The following is a 17,131-nucleotide window of genomic DNA, read 5'->3' as shown; positions in this document are numbered from 1 at the left end:
ATCATGTCCCCCCCCCACCCCACCCGCCAACTTGCCATTCATCTCAACTCTGTAATTGTGTCATTTCGGTCTCAGTTGCTGTTTTGGGCACCACCTTACGTTATTGACTTGGATTTCAAACTTATGGTCAATTCAAACCTCAGTTCTTGGAACTTGCTCCAGGCATTGAAATGTCTGGCCTATATCTCTGGTTCTTGGCATTGACATCCCTTGGTGAGGACACAGGTTTCCAGCAAACCCTGCCTTTTAAGGGTCACTTCAGAAATCCCTGGGGCTTGAGGATTAAATACCATCATTATGTTATTTTTATTAACTTCTTTTCTCTGGTGACATCAAAGGATTTTTCTTCAATGTGCAGAAATGAACAGTTCTGTTTGTCCCCAGCACTCACACTGTGTAGAGGAGAGATTGAGGCACAGAGGGGAGTGCCAGTGCCCCAGGGGCAGTGCCACTGCAGCCTGCCACCCCCACCCCTGCCCCAGGCTGCCCCAACACCCTCTCTGCCTCCTCGTGCAGGTTCATCTTTCCCACCACCCGGCTTGGGGCCGAAAGCCAGTTCAGTGATTTCCTGGATGGACTGGGACCAGCCCAGATTGTGGGGCGACAGACGCTGGCAACGCCACCCATGGGTGAGTCTTCTTGAGGGCAGGGCAAATGGGGTCATGGAGGCCACGCAGCAGGAAGGTTGAGCTCAGTTGGGGGCCCTGTGTGATGCGGTGCAGGCAGCAGAAAGGAATCCTTGCTCGGGCTGCTGTGCCAGTGAGGAGTGAGTGGAGCACTCGCCAGTCCCTTCCTCATCAGACAGGAAAGGGGTCCCAGCCTTTCTCTGCTCCCCTCCCTCCCTTCACCACACAGTCACCCTCTCCTGCCACTTACTGGCTGGGCACAGGATGGTGAACAAAAATAGCGTTGGCTGTGGTGGAGTTTATTCTATCATCAATTCCCTGTGTGACCTTGGGCCAGTCACTTATCTACTTTGAGCCTCAGTCTCCTCACCTGTAAAATGGGAATAACATACCCACTTTAGTTCTGCAATCTAAGAACATTTTTTTGAGCTCCTGTTAGATGCATTGCATGAAGTATTTCAGTTTACTTTACTCCTAGGAGCTGCGGCTTATTTGACTTATTACTCCGAACAGTGCTTGGCACCTAGAAGTCTTTTAGTAATTTTCTCATCCCCCTTCCTTGCAGCTAGGAAGTATCTCCTGAAGTCTGCACTTGGTCCTCTTAGCTGTAGTCTGGCTCATTTTCTAAGCTCTCAGACTGACCTTCCCTCCTTCCTTTAGATACTGGCTGTTTTGGCATCAAGCAGCTCTTCCCCAGAGGTGCCTCCTTACCTCCGCCCCCTTCCCCATCCATCTGACCTGAGCAGTGTCTGACCCAGATGTCCCCACTCAGCCCTCCTTTGAACAGTGCTCAACCTTTGACCCTCACAGCAAAGGGGGAAGCCAAGTGCAGATGGTGCCCTGCTGCAAGTCATGCTGTTGAGCTGGGATTCCACTGCAGACAGCCTCTTTCCACTGTACTGCCCTGTCTTCCTCCAAAGTACCCATATCTGCTGGAAGAGAGGTTCACAGGGACCCTCAGAGGGTGAGGGTCAGCTCTCATCTGGCTCTCGGGTTGGATTTGGTTAATTCTCAGTCCTTGCCTTCAGGCTTTTAAGGGCCTGGGGAGTCTGCTTTCCCCGCCCTAGACCCAGCCACGGGCTGGGAGGCAATTGAGAGGAGCCAGCCAATTCCGCAAGGCTAATGCGCCATCACAGCCTAGGACCTTGTGTGTGGTGCCCCCTGGTGCCCAAACCTGGGAAGGACGGGCTTGCGTTTCCTCACTTTGTTATGGATGTTGTAGTGAGACTTGGAGGAGATAATTCCCAAGACCCTCGCCCTCTCCCTCCCCCATAAGGAGAACAGGAATTGCTGGGAGGATAAATTCCAGGATGTCTCCTGAAAGTAGTAAATTCCCATCTCTCCCAGTATGCAAATACAAACAATTGCATGGTGGCCGAACCCACAGTCTGGCCCATTTAATTTTTCTGGATCAGGCTTATGATTCTGCACCCCTTTGAAGAGTGTTCCAAGTGACTACTACGGCACAATTCCAAATTCTGCTAACCCACGTTGAACAAAGCTAAGTGTTCCTAGAAATCAGATAACATACGACTCCACACACAGAACTTGCTTCCGCTGGAGAATCCATTTTGCAGGAGCACAGTGAGTTCTCAGTTCTCTGTGTCCAGGAAGTCTGCTGGCCTTCTCTCCCTCCTTTGGCAAGAAGACAGGCAGGCATTCCCAGGTAGAGCCTTTTGTTCTGGGCAGGCTCATAGCTCTGCATCTCTTCAAACGGATCTTCTTTCACTGTTTGTTGACATATATGTAGGGGAGTGGCCCAGGGCTGCTGTGTCGGGGAAGGTGAGGAGGAGCCGCTCAGCTCACAGCCTTCCCTCTGTCCTCCTCACACAGGAAGCTCTGTCCCCAAACTTGCCTCTTCTGCTCAGTAAACCAGAAGCTTCCCAGTTAGCCAGACTTAGATAGGAGTTTGGCAGCCATTCGTTGTTTCCCAAGCATGTCCTGGAGGGTCATGCCCCTGCCCCACCTCAACCCCACCTCACGGAACCTATCAAAGTATTTCTCAGCCACTTTAAAGTGATCTCCCGAGAACAGCTCTGGCACCTGTCATTTGCTCCCTGTGGTGATCCCTTCCCAGTGGTGTGGCATCCTCTGCAGACTGGCATTCTGTGCTGCTGCTGGCTGGCCTGCCCCTTGGTCTGGCCCCGCCTGGACCCTCCCTCTTCTCCCTTGCAGGAGACGTCCACATTGCCATCATGGACCGCAGTGGCCAGCTGGAGGTGGAAGTGATCGAAGCTCGGGGCCTGACCCCCAAACCAGGCTCCAAATCCCTCCCAGGTGAGGCTGAGCAGCTGGGAGAGGGATTTTGGAGATGGGGCACTGGCAGGGAGGGGTATACAGCTGAACTCCGGGTCTAGTAAGTCCTCAGCTCCCCATTAGCCTCAATCTTGACAGTGGAGTCTCACTGCCTGGGAGGCCAGTGAACAGGGAGGGGGTAGGAGATAATGGAGGAGTCAGTGTTTGTGTTGGCCTCTTCCACCTGCTGTCCACTGTCAGCTCGTCCATTCACCCTGCTCACCTCCAGGGTCACCTGGCAGTGAGGGATGGGGCAGGCCATAGCAGTCTCTCCTGGTCCCCTCCCCATCATACTTCTCACTCCTCAGCCACCTATATCAAGGTTTACCTGCTTGAGAACGGGGCCTGCTTGGCCAAGAAGAAGACGAAGTTGGCCAAGAAAACCTGTGATCCCCTGTACCAGCAAGCTCTGCTCTTTGATGAGGGGCCCCAGGGCAAGGTGCTGCAGGTGAGTGTTGCAGGGTGAGTGGGGCAGGGCAGACTCTCAAAGATTAGAAATTGTCATTTGGAAGGTTCTCATCTATGATTTATTCTGTGCTGAGCACTGTACCAGGTACATTAATTCACATTACCATTTATTTTCACAACCCAGTGAGGTGTCATTGCCCCCAGTTGATTCATAAAGAACCAAGGTTCATGGGGATAACAGAGGTGCTTCCAAGGTCGCACAGCTGGGAGGTGGAAGCAGCATTTGCCTATTGCTGCCTCCTCCCTCCCTAGAGCAAGTGTTTGTCACACATCAGCTCAGTGCTAGGCTTTGTGAGGTGCTTTCCAAATATGATCTCGTTTCATCCTCAAGATGATCTTTTGAAGTCCTATTGCTGCCTCCTCCCTCCCTAGAGCAAGTGTTTGTCACACATCAGCTCAGTGCCAGGCTTTGTGAGGTGCTTTCCAAATATGATCTCGTTTCATCCTCAAGATGATCTTTTGAAGTAGGTATGATTCTCCCCACTTTGCAAATGAGGAAACAGTCTCAGAAAGATGAAGTGATTTGCCTGAGGTTTCAGCTAGTGACCAGCAGAGCCGAGTTGAGCCCGGGTCTGGGTGACTCTCATCCTAACTACTTGAGAGTGACAAAGCCCTTCCACACATTTTGTGGGGTTAGCCTTTCACAATAGCCCTGGGAGGGAGAGATCATCATGCCCATTTCATAGATGAAGAACCTGAGGTTATGTGGGGATATAGCACAGTGGTGGATCGGTCTCTGGGCTCAGTCCTGGGTTCAGAGTCCAGCTCTACACTCACTAGCTGTGGATGAGATGTGAGCAGGCGAAAAGTGAGGTTGCGTGTAGAGAGCCTAGCATAGTGCCTGGCATGTGGACAGTTACTCGCTAAGTATTAACAGTGGCGGTGGTGGCTCTTGGTCTTGCCCAAGGCCATGTAGGTGGCAGAGGAGAGGCTAGAGCCATGGGCCATCTGGGCTATCTGGCTTCTCATCCAGGACTATTCCTCTGGACTGAGGTGGTTCTGTGGCAAGGGCCCTTGGAGTTGCAAACTTGAACTATAGCATCCTAGGGTTTAGGGGAGGAAGGGACCATGATCTTGAGTGTCTGTTTAAAAAAGTATTCACCACTAAAAAGTTTGAAAATCACTGACCAATCTATTCCCCTGTCCCAGCATTATGGATGGAAACACTGGGGTCCAGTGAGGGCAAGGGGCTTACACGAGCCCCACATGAGTCAGCAGTAGATCTGGAGCCGCAACCTAGGTTCTTGACTCTCAGTCTGCTCCTTCCTGGGGAGAGCTGTCCTCCAAATGCTGGGAAGCTCTGGAGTCAGACACGCCAAGGTTCTAATCCCAGCTCTGCCACAAATTGCTGTGTATCTTTGGGTTAATTAATTAACCTTTCTGAGCTGCAGTTTCCCCTTAGTGGAAATAATAACACACAGCACCCCTACCTGTATGGCATGTTATAACAATGGAAGTCATGCATGTAAAGCCCATAGGATTGAGCATAGCACTGTGAACTGCTCAGGAAGTTGGTGCCCAAAATCGGTCTGAGTTCTGCCTCTCTGTGTCCCATCTGTGGCCCAGCAAAAAACTTGAAGGTTCCTGGGCCCACAGCCCAGTCCTGGAGTTGGGGCAGCAGCTCAGTTCCTCACACTCTTCCTCCCCTGTTGCCAGGTGATCGTCTGGGGTGACTATGGCCGCATGGACCACAAGTGCTTCATGGGCATGGCCCAGATCATGCTGGACGAGCTGGACCTGAGTGCCGCGGTCACCGGCTGGTACAAACTCTTCCCCACCTCCTCAGTGGCAGATTCCACTCTTGGATCCCTCACCAGGCGCCTGTCTCAGTCCTCCCTGGAGAGTGCCACCAGCCCCTCGTGCTCCTAAGGACGTCAGGAAGAAAGGCGGGATGGCAGTGTGGGAAGGGTGCCTGCCCCTCCCCTGTACATAGTCTTCATGTCTTTCTGGACCCCTTGCCCTGCTGCATGCCTGTTGGCTACTGGGCTCGCCCCAGCTGGCAGTGGAGACTGTAGTGTGTGTGTGTGTGTGTGTGTGTATGTGTGTGTGTGTGTGACCACGTTATAGCTGTTCATTCGTCTGGGTATAGTCAGTCCTGGTGACTACATGGGCTGAAATCCATGTCTCTTTGTATCTTGTTGAAAAGAAACCCAAAGGAGTGTTGTGTGGACACGACTCACCCCGAGGAGTCTCCAGGGGTGGAAGTGGGGGGTGCAGCCACTGGTTGGTCAGTCTAGTCCTGTGCCCAGGGCAGAGCCTCTGTGTCCCCACCTTTGCCTCCTCTTGGTGGTCTCTGCTTAGTTTTCTGTTTTGTCTTTTGTTCCACCTTCGCCTCTGCCAGCACTGCTGCTCTTTTTGGGGGAACGTAGCATCCACTGTAGCTGGCCACACCAAGGCCCCTCTGGGACCCCCACCTGACCCTTCCTCCACGCATCCTGCAGCATGTAGCATGCTCATCTGGCCAGGGCCCCAGTGGAGGCATATGTCCCCGGGGAGCTGAGGGCTTTGAGGTGGCTTTCTCACTAGGGCTCCGAGCAGAGCACAAAGTGGTCTTAGTTCCCAGGGACTCTGGCCGGACACCTTAGCGGGAAGTGCCAGAGTTTTTTGTTCACCCCTAGTTTTTTGTTCACCCCTCCACCATCTCTTGCAGCCTCCTCACCTCTGACATGCCAAAGGAGCTTTCCCAGCAGGCTGAGGGGTTCGGCCTTGGAGGGGATGTCATCTGCCAAAGCAGTCAGTCCTCCCCAGGCCGTGAAGGTGGCCCTGTCCCCCTCCTGGCTCATCCCTGATCGGGCATGCCCCGGTAAGGAGGTGCTGCAGGAAGGGCTGTTTGCTGGAATGAGGGCCCAGGCTGACTTGTTCTGAGCCACTGCTGAGAAGTCTATCTGACGTTTGGGGATCAGCTGCATGAAGTTGTTCACTTGGGGCTCTATTTTTTGCCCATTCCTAGACCAGGATCCCTGTCTGGGAGCTCAGACTCAGTTGGGCTCCAGCCTCCTGGCTCCATGAGCAGCCCGGCTCTGGGCTCGAGTCTGCCACAGTCACCAGCTCTGCACAAGCAATACTTACCCCTCGCAGCCTCCCTACCTTCTTGAGCTCCACTGCTGCCCTCTGGAAAGCGGCCAGCTCTAGGCACCTCTCTTGCCTCTTCTTCCTCTTCTACCCTTGTCTGGTTGGAGCTTCTCATAGCCACTCAAACCCTGACTTGAGCTGACAGCTGGGCCCTATTGGTGGGGACCAGTGCCTAGACTGGATCCCATGAGATGTCTGCTGGGAATCCTGAAGTCTGGCTTAGGAATGCCCAAATCACTCCCTTTCCCTCCTCAGCTCTAGGGTGTAAGGTGAGAGGTTGCCCAGGAGATGGACCAAGCAGCCCTTGGGTTCATGTCTGGTCGAGAGGAAAGAGCAGGAGGGGTGAAGGAACGGGGAAGGATCTCTTTCTACCTCTTCCCCAGACATTGACCCAAGTACCTGAGGCAGGGAGAGCTACCCTGGGTAGCAGCAGAGAGGTCTTGGGGCCTGAGTGCTTGGACTTCATTTATAACCAAAGCTGGAGGGGCATGGAGGTGGCAGCTCCATGAAGACAGGCCCATCTGAGTCCAAAGGGCCTCTTTTTTGCTTTTGTTTTTTTTCCTCCTGGCAAGGATCTGCAATGGGCTGAAGCCAGAGTCCTGTAACATCCCTCCCAAGAAAACTAGGGGAGGAAGCCAGGACCTCATTGGTTCTGCCTGCAGATGAAAAGTGCATAAGGCCTGGAAGGAAATGAACAAAAGAAGCTCCTGGGCACCTGTCTCCCGCCTGAGCCTCAGTTCTTCTATTATGAGAGAAGAGAAGCATTGTATGCATGGGGGATGGTGAAGAGGCAGCTGGGTTGAGTTTTCTCTTTAGGCAGAAATGCTCTGCCCAGTCCCAGTGCTTGGACTGGGTAATACATGCCTCTCTCACTTTCCCAAAAGTGGGGCAAAGGGCTCTGCACTTTTTGACGCTAGTGGGGGAACAGGGAGGAAACTTGCTTGCAAAAGGGTATTTGTATCTCCTGTTTGTGATGTATTCACCTCTAGAACAGTCACTCTCAGGATGGTGTGAATATACCTTCCACCTTTGGGGTGGTGGGACTGTTCGTGATCCACTGGATATCATGGACATTTGCTGATGGAGCGCTGAGTGGTGGTCCCAGAGCATGCAGTCACCCCCAGGAAACGGGGCTATCAACACCCTCTTTCCTCTAGGGGTCCAGAAAGGGAGTAGGAGAAAGGAGGGAGCTGCTAGCAGAGAGGCTGTCACTGGGTAGCTCCAGACCACGGTGCCACTTGCCTCTGGGGGAGGGTTACTGCAGGGGAAGTTCTAGCCAGAGGAGGGGCCCGATGTGTTGGTAACTTGGGCTGAGCTGCCTACAATCCCTGGCTGTCAGAACTGCTCAGGAGTTGGGCTGCTCCACTGTTCCACCTCTCTAGCAGGAGGTAATCCCTTCTAAGCTGATGTTGGGGAATTATTCTTTTTAATCCTTTGCACCAAATAAGTTACTAATCTCCACCTGGGCTTTCCTCATGAGGGTAAATTTGTATGAGGCTGATGTGTACATGTGATGGGGAGTGGCTGGATTTAAGGGTCTGTTCCTCAGCAACCTCAATGCAGGGGCTTGTCAGAGAAGCCACTCTGGAGCTAGCCTGTCCCAGAGAGTAGGGTGCACAGTGTGACTCCTGGCCTTTGATGAGGTGGGGAAGGGAGGAACATGATCCCTCCAGAACTCTCCCTACCCTGGGGCCAACTCACTGCCAGGTTCAGTGTCCTGGCTCCAAATGTCCCCTCACTGCAGATGAAGCCCTGTGGTGGTTACAGGATGGGGCTCTTTGTCATTCCATCTCCTCTGGTCAGGCAGGATTTGCCTTGGATGTGGCAGAGACAGGAGTGGCCCTGCAGTGATGCTGGGCTGTGGGCAGGGACAGCAATGGATGATTCAGAGCATCTGTCTTCACATTTCTGCTCTGTTCAGTCTGTCCCACTTTCTTTATAGATTCCTTCCTTTGGTGTGAAGGAGGTTCCAATAAATGGGGCCAAGTCTTGGTTTGACAAGGGGGATTTGATTCTTCAGAGAAGAACCATCTCCAAAGCTACTCCCCATCCAGTCTCTTCTACCACCCAGTTCTACTAGGAAAAGGGCACTTAGGAGGCTTGGGATCCAGCAAGTCCCAGGCAATGCCAGCATTCATGGGGGTGGGCAGAATCTAGGCGCTCCAGAGCGAGGGCATCTGTGTTGCTCATCTCTCATGGAATCACTGCCAGTCAGAACACTGAGGTCAAGCCAGTTGTCCCAGGGGCATGACACCCACTAGGGGTGCATGCCTGATCCCTTCTTTACTGCCAGCCTTGAGGACAGCAGAAGCCTCCATTTTTAAAGACAATAGAGACCTCCAAGGGTACTTCTCTGGAAATAAAATGTAGCACAATCTTAGACTTTGTTACCAGGAGCCCTGACATGCAACCAGGGGCCTTGCTCCATGCCCTGCTACCCAGGAGATACTGAGCTCCTCTTCCCCTGGGGTTCCAGAGCTCCTAATACCTCATATTCCCCATCTTCCTTGGCCCAGAAAGCAGCAGGGCTTTAGTAAGGCTGCTCTTCTGTGTTTCTCTGATTGCTTCTAGCACTGTGCAAACTCTGCAAGAAATTGCTGCCTTTGCTTGGTGTTGTAGATGAGTTGCCCTCCACCTGGGTGGAGAGTGAGGGCGCATCGTTCAGGGCCGGAAGGTTGTCCGGCGGAATCTCTGCAGTGGCTGCGGGGAGATGGGAAAGAAGAGGCCCGCTTCCCTGCCGCCTCCTGCCTTCCTCTTCCTCTCCTCAGAGTTTTCTTCTCCAATATCCTGACATGTAAAAAAAATTCTTTAAAATGCTGCTTCCTCTCCTGGATTGTCTTTCACTGAAGGATCAGGGAGGAGATGAAAATGTAGACTGTCCCCTGCCTTCTCCCTCAAGTCTGCTTTTCACTCAGGTCAGAAGAGATTGGGGCAAAACAAAAATAATCATGATGGAAGAGCAGGGGAGCCCTGCACAGTCAGGTGGTGCCTGATGGGGGCTGGATTGGGCCGGCCTGGCTGGGAAAGGGTTGTTCTGAAAGAGTGCCTGAGCATCTCAGAGCAATGTCAGTGATGCCAAAGAGAGCAACTCGGCCTCCTTGCACACCAGCCCTGCCGGCTGAGCTGCACAAATGCGGCTCCGATGCTGGCATGCCCGACAGGGGGACCTTGTTCTCTGACAAAGGGCTTAATCTTTCCATGTAGCAAAGCAACTCCCCTCCTCCCCAACCCTGAGCTCGGGCTTTTGTGGGCCCAGCATGGCTGTGCCTGTGAGGGAAGCCACATCAGTGAGAGAAACTTGCATTCTCTCAGGGGTCTAGACTGGCTTGAGAAGCATGAATGTTACTGCTTTGGAAAAATCTTCCAAGGCTCTGGCTGGAAACTTAGCCAGTAAGGACAGGGCCTTGGGCTTCCCAAGTATGCAAGGGAGGGCCCCTGGGTCTGGGATCCAGACAGCTTGGTGAACAGAAATGAGGCCTGGGAATTCCAGAGATAAGCATCCACCCCATTAGCCAATGGCCTGAATGGGGACAACTGGCTACGGGGAATTAAAGGCTGTTATAGACAGTTTTGCTAGAAACTGTGACCTTGAGCAAGATTCCTCACTTTTCTGGGCCTCAGCTTCCTCATCTACAAAATCAGAGCATTAGCCAGTTGCTCCATGGTTCCCTTCAGGTTTCAGCAGTCTCTGATCTGGAGCTGATGTGGGTTGTGAGCCTGGTGCACCTGGCACCTGGTTCCGTAGGCTGGTTTCTTACAGCCCCTGATGCCCAGGCTTGATGCAGGTCCTCATCTGGTCCACGCCCAGATGCTGCTTCTGATGAGAACTCTGGGAATCCTAACAGACTCTGCTTTCACCTCTTCGTGGTTTGTTCTCCCTCTTTTATTCTTGTGTAATGATGAGAAATAATTAAGGATTGTCTACAATGGACAATTTCCAAGGTGCTGATGTGATGTCACAACCTCAGCTGCATCCTGAGTAGGTCAGCGTCCCCACCAGCAGGTGAGGCTGGGTCGTTCCTCATTTCTGCTTCTAGATGACATCGGTGGGAGAGCTGAAGATCTGAGAATTTTAAAGGAAACTCTCTTTGATGGGAGGAGAGAGGGAATTTATTTCTCTTCAAAGTATTTTGCTTCTTAAAACCACTCCTCCCTCTGGAATGTCTTTTGCCAGACATCATCTCAGAAGGCAGAGTAGCTGCTTCCTTGGGGAAAGTGGGCCTGAGAGTTCTACCAACTCCTTCAGCATGTAAATTCACAGAAGGCAAGAATCCCTTTTTTAGAATTTCCAAATGCATCCTGCAAAAGAGAGATAGCTGATAGGGACTGACAAGCACACTGTTTAGATAAGAAGCAATTAGCCTTTTTATATCTGTGCTCTATACATTTTCTATGTGCAGCATCTTTCTAAACTTGTGGTTCCTGGGTGGCAGGTGGACAGCTGGGAGGGACTGCCGGCTGTTTCGTACAACGTTCTTGCCAATTCCCTTGAGGAGAAAATTCTTCACATGGCTTCTGCATGTACAGTATTTGGGCAGCAAAAAATGATTAAAGTCAGTTTGAAAATGGTGTCATGTGTTGCTTTCTGTAGATGGTTCTTAATTCTAGGAGAGAGAAAACAGGGTTCCAGGTGACTAAAATGAGAAAGAGAATGATGCCTTTACTGGAAGGCAGGAGAGAGAAGCACATCTCAGAAAAAGGCATGAAAGATACGATCTGGGCCTCTGTCTCCTGTCTGGCGAACTCTGTTGCCACAGTAGTGTCTTTGGGCTGTGGAATCTGGCCCAGGCACTTTCCTGGCTCTGTCTCCCAAGGTCCCTGCTTACAAGCTCTCAAAGCCTTCTGTTCCCATGGACTCTATAGGGATGCCCCAAATGGAAGGGAAGGTAAGATGGAGCTAAGGCCACTGCTTCTCACCCACTGTTTATTTCTTTCTAAGCTCCTGGGTCCAGCAGCTCTGCTCAGCCACATGGCTGGATTAGTCCTGCTTATTTCAGCCACACCTGATACAGGCAGTTAAACATAGCAGTCGACTTCTAGTGCTGTGATTGACCCCTGGAGCGCCCCTTCCCCTCCCTGTCTTGTGGAGGGGCAGAAAGGTATGTTAACATTTAGTCACTTGTGGGCAGAGACATTGTCCTCCCAGGGCTGGGACTGGGGGTTACAGATGATGGATAAAGAAAGTATAGCATTGTCATAGCATGTGCTTGCTAGGGAAAAGGCTGCCATCCTCCATCCCAACAGCCCTCCAGGGTGACCTCCACTGCTTTGGCTCTGGCCCTTGTTCTTGCAGTTCCCAGGAGCACCATTTCTTGAGGAAAGACTCATGAGACCAGTATATGAGCTCTGATTCTCCCCAGTATTCTTTTACTTCTTTTCCACTTCTGCTCTCTTCCTGAGATATCGTATATATATCTCATGAGTTTAAGAACGTCTATGCCTTTACCCAGAGAAATTATTTCCAAAAAAAGGCAAGAAGACAAACAACAAAAACTGAGATCCAGAGAAAGAAATTCTAAAGGATGTTCTTCAGACAGAAGGAACATAGAGTTACTCAGGGATTAGGATGAGGTAATATACTTAAAGTGCTCAGAACAGTACCTGGAACACAGTAAATACTATATGTTTTCTATTTAAAAAAATGATCCTGCATGGAAGGAAAAGTGAGTAAAGACATAGGCTTAAAAAAATAGNCCAGTATTCTTTTACTTCTTTTCCACTTCTGCTCTCTTCCTGAGATATCGTATATATATCTCATGAGTTTAAGAACGTCTATGCCTTTACCCAGAGAAATTATTTCCAAAAAAAGGCAAGAAGACAAACAACAAAAACTGAGATCCAGAGAAAGAAATTCTAAAGGATGTTCTTCAGACAGAAGGAACATAGAGTTACTCAGGGATTAGGATGAGGTAATATACTTAAAGTGCTCAGAACAGTACCTGGAACACAGTAAATACTATATGTTTTCTATTTAAAAAAATGATCCTGCATGGAAGGAAAAGTGAGTAAAGACATAGGCTTAAAAAAATAGTATAGTAACATACCCATGTTGTAAAACTATACTGTTTAGTTTATAAAATTGAAGAAAAGCATGAACTAAAATATTGGACAACACAGTTCATAAATTGGTCCTTGGAATGCTCTTGAGGAGCGTAAAGGTATTGAGTAACCACAAGCTTCCTTGAGTATCCATTCTAAAATCTCTAGTGTATATTAAGAAAATAGAAATAGAAACTAGTAGATGTGAAAATCCTAAATACAAACTGTGCAATCCCAAGAGTGTATTGAAAAAATAATACATCATAATCAAGTAGTATTTATCCAGGAATGCAAGGATGGTTTGTCATTATCTGAAAAATTAATCACTGTAATTCACAACATTAATAGACTCAAACAGAAAAATTGTGTAATTATCCTAATGCGGAAAAGGCATTTATAAGGTTTAATCCTCTTCATAACAAAAACTCTCAGCAAACAGAAGTTAACTTCTTAGTTGGATAGAAGTCATATACCAACAAACCTCCAGCAAGTGTTATGTGAATGGAAAAACTTCAGACACATTCTAAGATTAATATCAATACAGAGAGACTCACTATTCTTGCAGCCATTATTCATATTTCTGGAAATCCTGTATAATGAAAGAAAAAAAAAGGTATAAGGATTGAAAGAACAGACAGAAATCATTTATAGATAATCTGGCAACCTAATTTTTAAAAAACTCAATTATTAGAACTAATAAGAGCATTCAGCAAGGTGGCTGTGTACAAGATCAACCTATAAAAATCAATTGCATTTTTCTAGGACAGCTAGAACCAATGAGTAATAAACATGAGATATCCACAATAGCAATAAAATCTTTAAGTATCTAGGGATTATTTAATATATAAGGCTTCTTGGAGAGATTTTTCAAACTCTAATAAAAGAGCTGATGACCTTAATAAACGGAGAGATATTCCCTGTTCTTGGACAGTTTAGTATGAAGATAGCAACTCTCCCCAAATTAATCTATAAGTTCAATGTAATCTAATCAAAATCTCAGTGGGTATTTTAAGAACTAAACTTACCCTACAATATATATGCAGAAATACAATTCCATAAATGACCAGATCAACTTCTGTTCAAACTAAAGATAGTGCCCAAAGATTGACACATGTATATCTGGGAAATTAATATATGACAAAGGGAGTACCTTAAAACAGTGGGGGGTGGAAATGGATTGTTTAAAATATGTGTTAGGAAAACTGGTTCACTATTTGGACAAAGAAAGTATCCTACCTAAACTAAGATGCAAAGATAAGCTCTACACGGTCTAATAGACCCAAAATTGAAAGATAGAATGTAAAGTTAATAAAATAAAATGTAAGAGAAATAGTCTTGTGAGCTAAAGGCAAGGAAGGACTTTCAATATTAGTTTTAAATATGTAAATTAAAGCATGAGACATCCCATTATATCTATAATAGACTGACAAAAATGAGAAAGCCAGATAATGCCAAACGATGGCTGGGACATGGAGATACAGGAACCTCAGGTTCTACTGCTGAGAACGTAGATGGGTGCAGCCGTTTTGCAGAGCAATCTGATACTTCCTGGTCCAATTATATGCAGACATAATGACAGTAAGTTTGCATATAGATTATTAACAGGACAAGTACGTGGATGTTAATTGAAGCATTATTTGTGGTGGTGGTGGTGTGACAGGCAGAATAATGGTCCCATGAAGATGTCCACACTCCAGTCCCTAAACCTGTGAACATGTTAATTTACATGGCAAAGGGACTTTGGATGTGATTAAGTTAAGGACTTTGAGATAGGGAGGGTTTTGTCTTATGTTGTATTTTTAAAAGTGTTTTTTATGGAGATGTATTGATTCTACATTTTTTTTTTTTTTTTTGGCAGCTGGCCAGTATGGAGATCTGAACCCTTGACATTGGTGTTTTAACACTGTTCTAACCAGCTGAGCTAGCCAGCCAGCCCTGATCATACATATTTGTGGAGTTGAATATCAATACGTGTATATAATGTGTGATGATCAAATTGGGGTAATTAGTATATTCATCATTGCAAGAAAATCATTTCTTTGTGATGAGGACATTTGATCTCCTCTCTTCTAGCCATTTGATAACATGTAGGCAATTATTGTTAATTATAGATACCTAGCTCGACTGTACACCAGTAGAACTTATTTTTGAGATGGGGAGATTTTCCTGGATGATCTGGGATAGCTATCTGGGCCCAGTCTAATCACATTGGTCCTTAAAAGTGGACAATTTTTCCCAGCTGTGGCCAGAGGGAAATAGGATTGCAGAAGAATGGTCAGAGAGATGCAGCGTTACTGGCTTTGAAGATGAACGTAGGGGGTCATGACCAAGGAATGTGGGCAGCCTCCAAAAGCTGGAAGAGGCGAGGAAATAGATTCTCCCCTATTGCTTCCATAAAGAACTCTTACAACTCAACCATAAATAGATGAACAGCCCAATTAAAAATCGGCAAAGGATCTGAATTGATATTTCTCCAGAGAAGATATACAAATGGCAAATAAGCACATGAAAAGATGTACAACAACTTTAGCTATCAGGGAAATTCAAATCAAAATCATAATGAGATACTACATCACACCCACTGGGGTAGCTATAATCAGAAAAGACAGATAACAAATGGTGACACGGATGTGGAGAAACTGGAACTCACCACTGGTGGAAATGGAAAATGATCCAGCCACGGTGAAAACCAGTTTGGCAGTTCCTCAAAAGATTAAACATACAGTTATACGGTTGCCATATGACCCAGCAATTTTACTCCTAAAAAAGAGAATTAAAAATATCCACACAAAAACTTCTACACAAATACCCCTAGCAGCATTATTTGTTACATCTAAAAAGTAGAAACAACCCAAATGTACATCAGCTGATGAGTGGATAAATAAACTATTTCCATACAAGGTAATATTATTTAGCAATAAAAAGGAAAGAAGTACCAATACATGTTACAACGTGGGTGGCCTTGAAAGCATTATGCTAAGAAGCCAACCACCAAAAAATCCAATATTGTATGATTATATTTATACAAAATGTCCATAAAAGGCAAATCTATAGAGACAAAAAGTAGATTAGTGATTGCGTAGGGCTGGGGTTGAGTTTGAGAGAATCTGTTGCCATCAATTTTGCACTTCAAAAAATATTAAAGCCAACTATGCAGGAAAATTAAACCTGAAGATGGAAATTCTGATCTATACAAAAGAATAAAGAGCACCAGAAATACATAAGTCAATATAAAATACTTCTTGTTTGATTTTTTTTTAGAAGATAGTTGTTTGAGGCAAAAATGATAACCATATGTTATGGGGTGTATAACTTATATAGGAGTAAAGTACATGAAGGCAAAAATGATAACCATATGCTATGGGGTGTATAACTTATATAGGAGTAAAGTACATGATAACAATAGCACAAAGAATGGGACGGGAAAAATGGAAGTATACTTGCAAGCTTTCTACATTGTACTCTAAATGGTATAATATTGGAAGGTAGACTGAGTAAAGACGCTAAGTAAGGCTGGCCGGTTAGCTGACTTGGGAGAGCATGGTGCTGGTAACGCCAAGGTCAAGGGTTCAGGAGGCAAAAATGATAACCATATGTTATGGGGTGTATAACTTATATAGGAGTAAAGTACATGATAACAATAGCACAAAGAATGGGACGGGAAAAATGGAAGTATACTTGTAAGCTTTCTACATTGTACTCTAAATGGTATAATATTGGAAGGTAGACTGAGTAAAGACGCTAAGTACGGCTGGCCGGTTAGCTGACTTGGGAGAGCATGGTGCTGGTAACGCCAAGGTCAAGGGTTCAGATCCCTTTACCAGCCAGCCACCAAAAAATACAAAGAGTAAACACTAGGAATAAAAACAAAGAAAACAATAAAAATAAGCAATTAGCTAATAAATTTATAGTGGAGATAAAGTACAATACACAAACTAAAAGAAGATAGGAAAAGAGGAAAAAAGAAAGTATGAAAGAACAAATAGAAAATGAGAAAACCGTATAATCATCTTGATAGATGTATAAAAATAATTTGACCAAATTCAATGCACATTTACAATTAAGAAAAAAACCTCAGCAAATTAGGAATAGAAGGGAACTTCCTTAACCTCATAAAGGGCATTTACGAAAAACCTAGAGCTAACATGATACTTAATGGTGAAAACTGGACACTTTCCTTCTAAGATCAGGAATAAGAAAAGGATGTCTGCTCTTACTGCTATTCGTTGTGCTGGCAGTCCTAGTCAACAAGGCAATGGGGCACGACAGATAAGTAAAAGGTATACAGATCAGAAAGGAAGAAGTAATGTTGCCTTTGTTAACAGATGGAATGATTGTGTACACAGAAAATTCTAAGGAAAAAAACCCAGCTAGACCCAATGAGTTTGTCGAGGACTCAAGACACAAGGTCAATATGCAAATATCAATTTTATTTCTATATACTATCAAAAATAATTTTAGAAAATTTAATTTTAAAATATTACTATTTACAATAGCATCTAAAAACATGAAAAACTAGAAAAAGTGCTGCAGGTCCCGATCAAGATGGTGGAATAGACAGTCCACAGCATCACTCACTCCCACAAATCAACCAATTTACAACTATAAAAATGTAACATCAGCCAAGCTGG

The 17,131-nt window shown here is 46.8% G+C and overlaps 1 protein-coding gene across 3 annotated transcripts in view; it reads left to right on the top strand.

Moving 5' to 3' along the window:
- The window catches only part of RIMS3 (regulating synaptic membrane exocytosis 3), a 57,663-nt gene that overhangs the window by 29,931 nt on the left and 10,601 nt on the right, over positions 1-17,131 (top strand). The window contains exons 5-10 of one of the 3 annotated variants that reach the window (XR_551142.1): positions 517-629; positions 2,802-2,903; positions 3,230-3,369; positions 5,046-5,149; positions 11,401-11,560; positions 14,359-14,391. Coding sequence is in view for 1 of the 3 variants with exons in the window: in XM_008581691.1 (XP_008579913.1) it covers positions 517-629; positions 2,802-2,903; positions 3,230-3,369; positions 5,046-5,258 (568 nt within the window). In the remaining 2 variants the exon portion in view is untranslated. Of the gene's footprint in view, positions 1-516; positions 630-2,801; positions 2,904-3,229; positions 3,370-5,045; positions 5,548-11,400; positions 11,561-14,358; positions 14,392-17,131 lie in introns of those variants that run through there. The other 2 variants (XR_551143.1, XM_008581691.1) reach the window with 2 other exon arrangements.

The sequence above is a fragment of the Galeopterus variegatus genome, unplaced genomic scaffold (genome assembly GCF_000696425.1).
Source record: "Galeopterus variegatus unplaced genomic scaffold, G_variegatus-3.0.2 Scaffold2435, whole genome shotgun sequence".
Classification (NCBI taxonomy): domain Eukaryota; kingdom Metazoa; phylum Chordata; class Mammalia; order Dermoptera; family Cynocephalidae; genus Galeopterus; species Galeopterus variegatus.
Note: the sequence above shows the minus strand (reverse complement) of the source record. Positions and strands in the feature narration are given on the sequence as shown.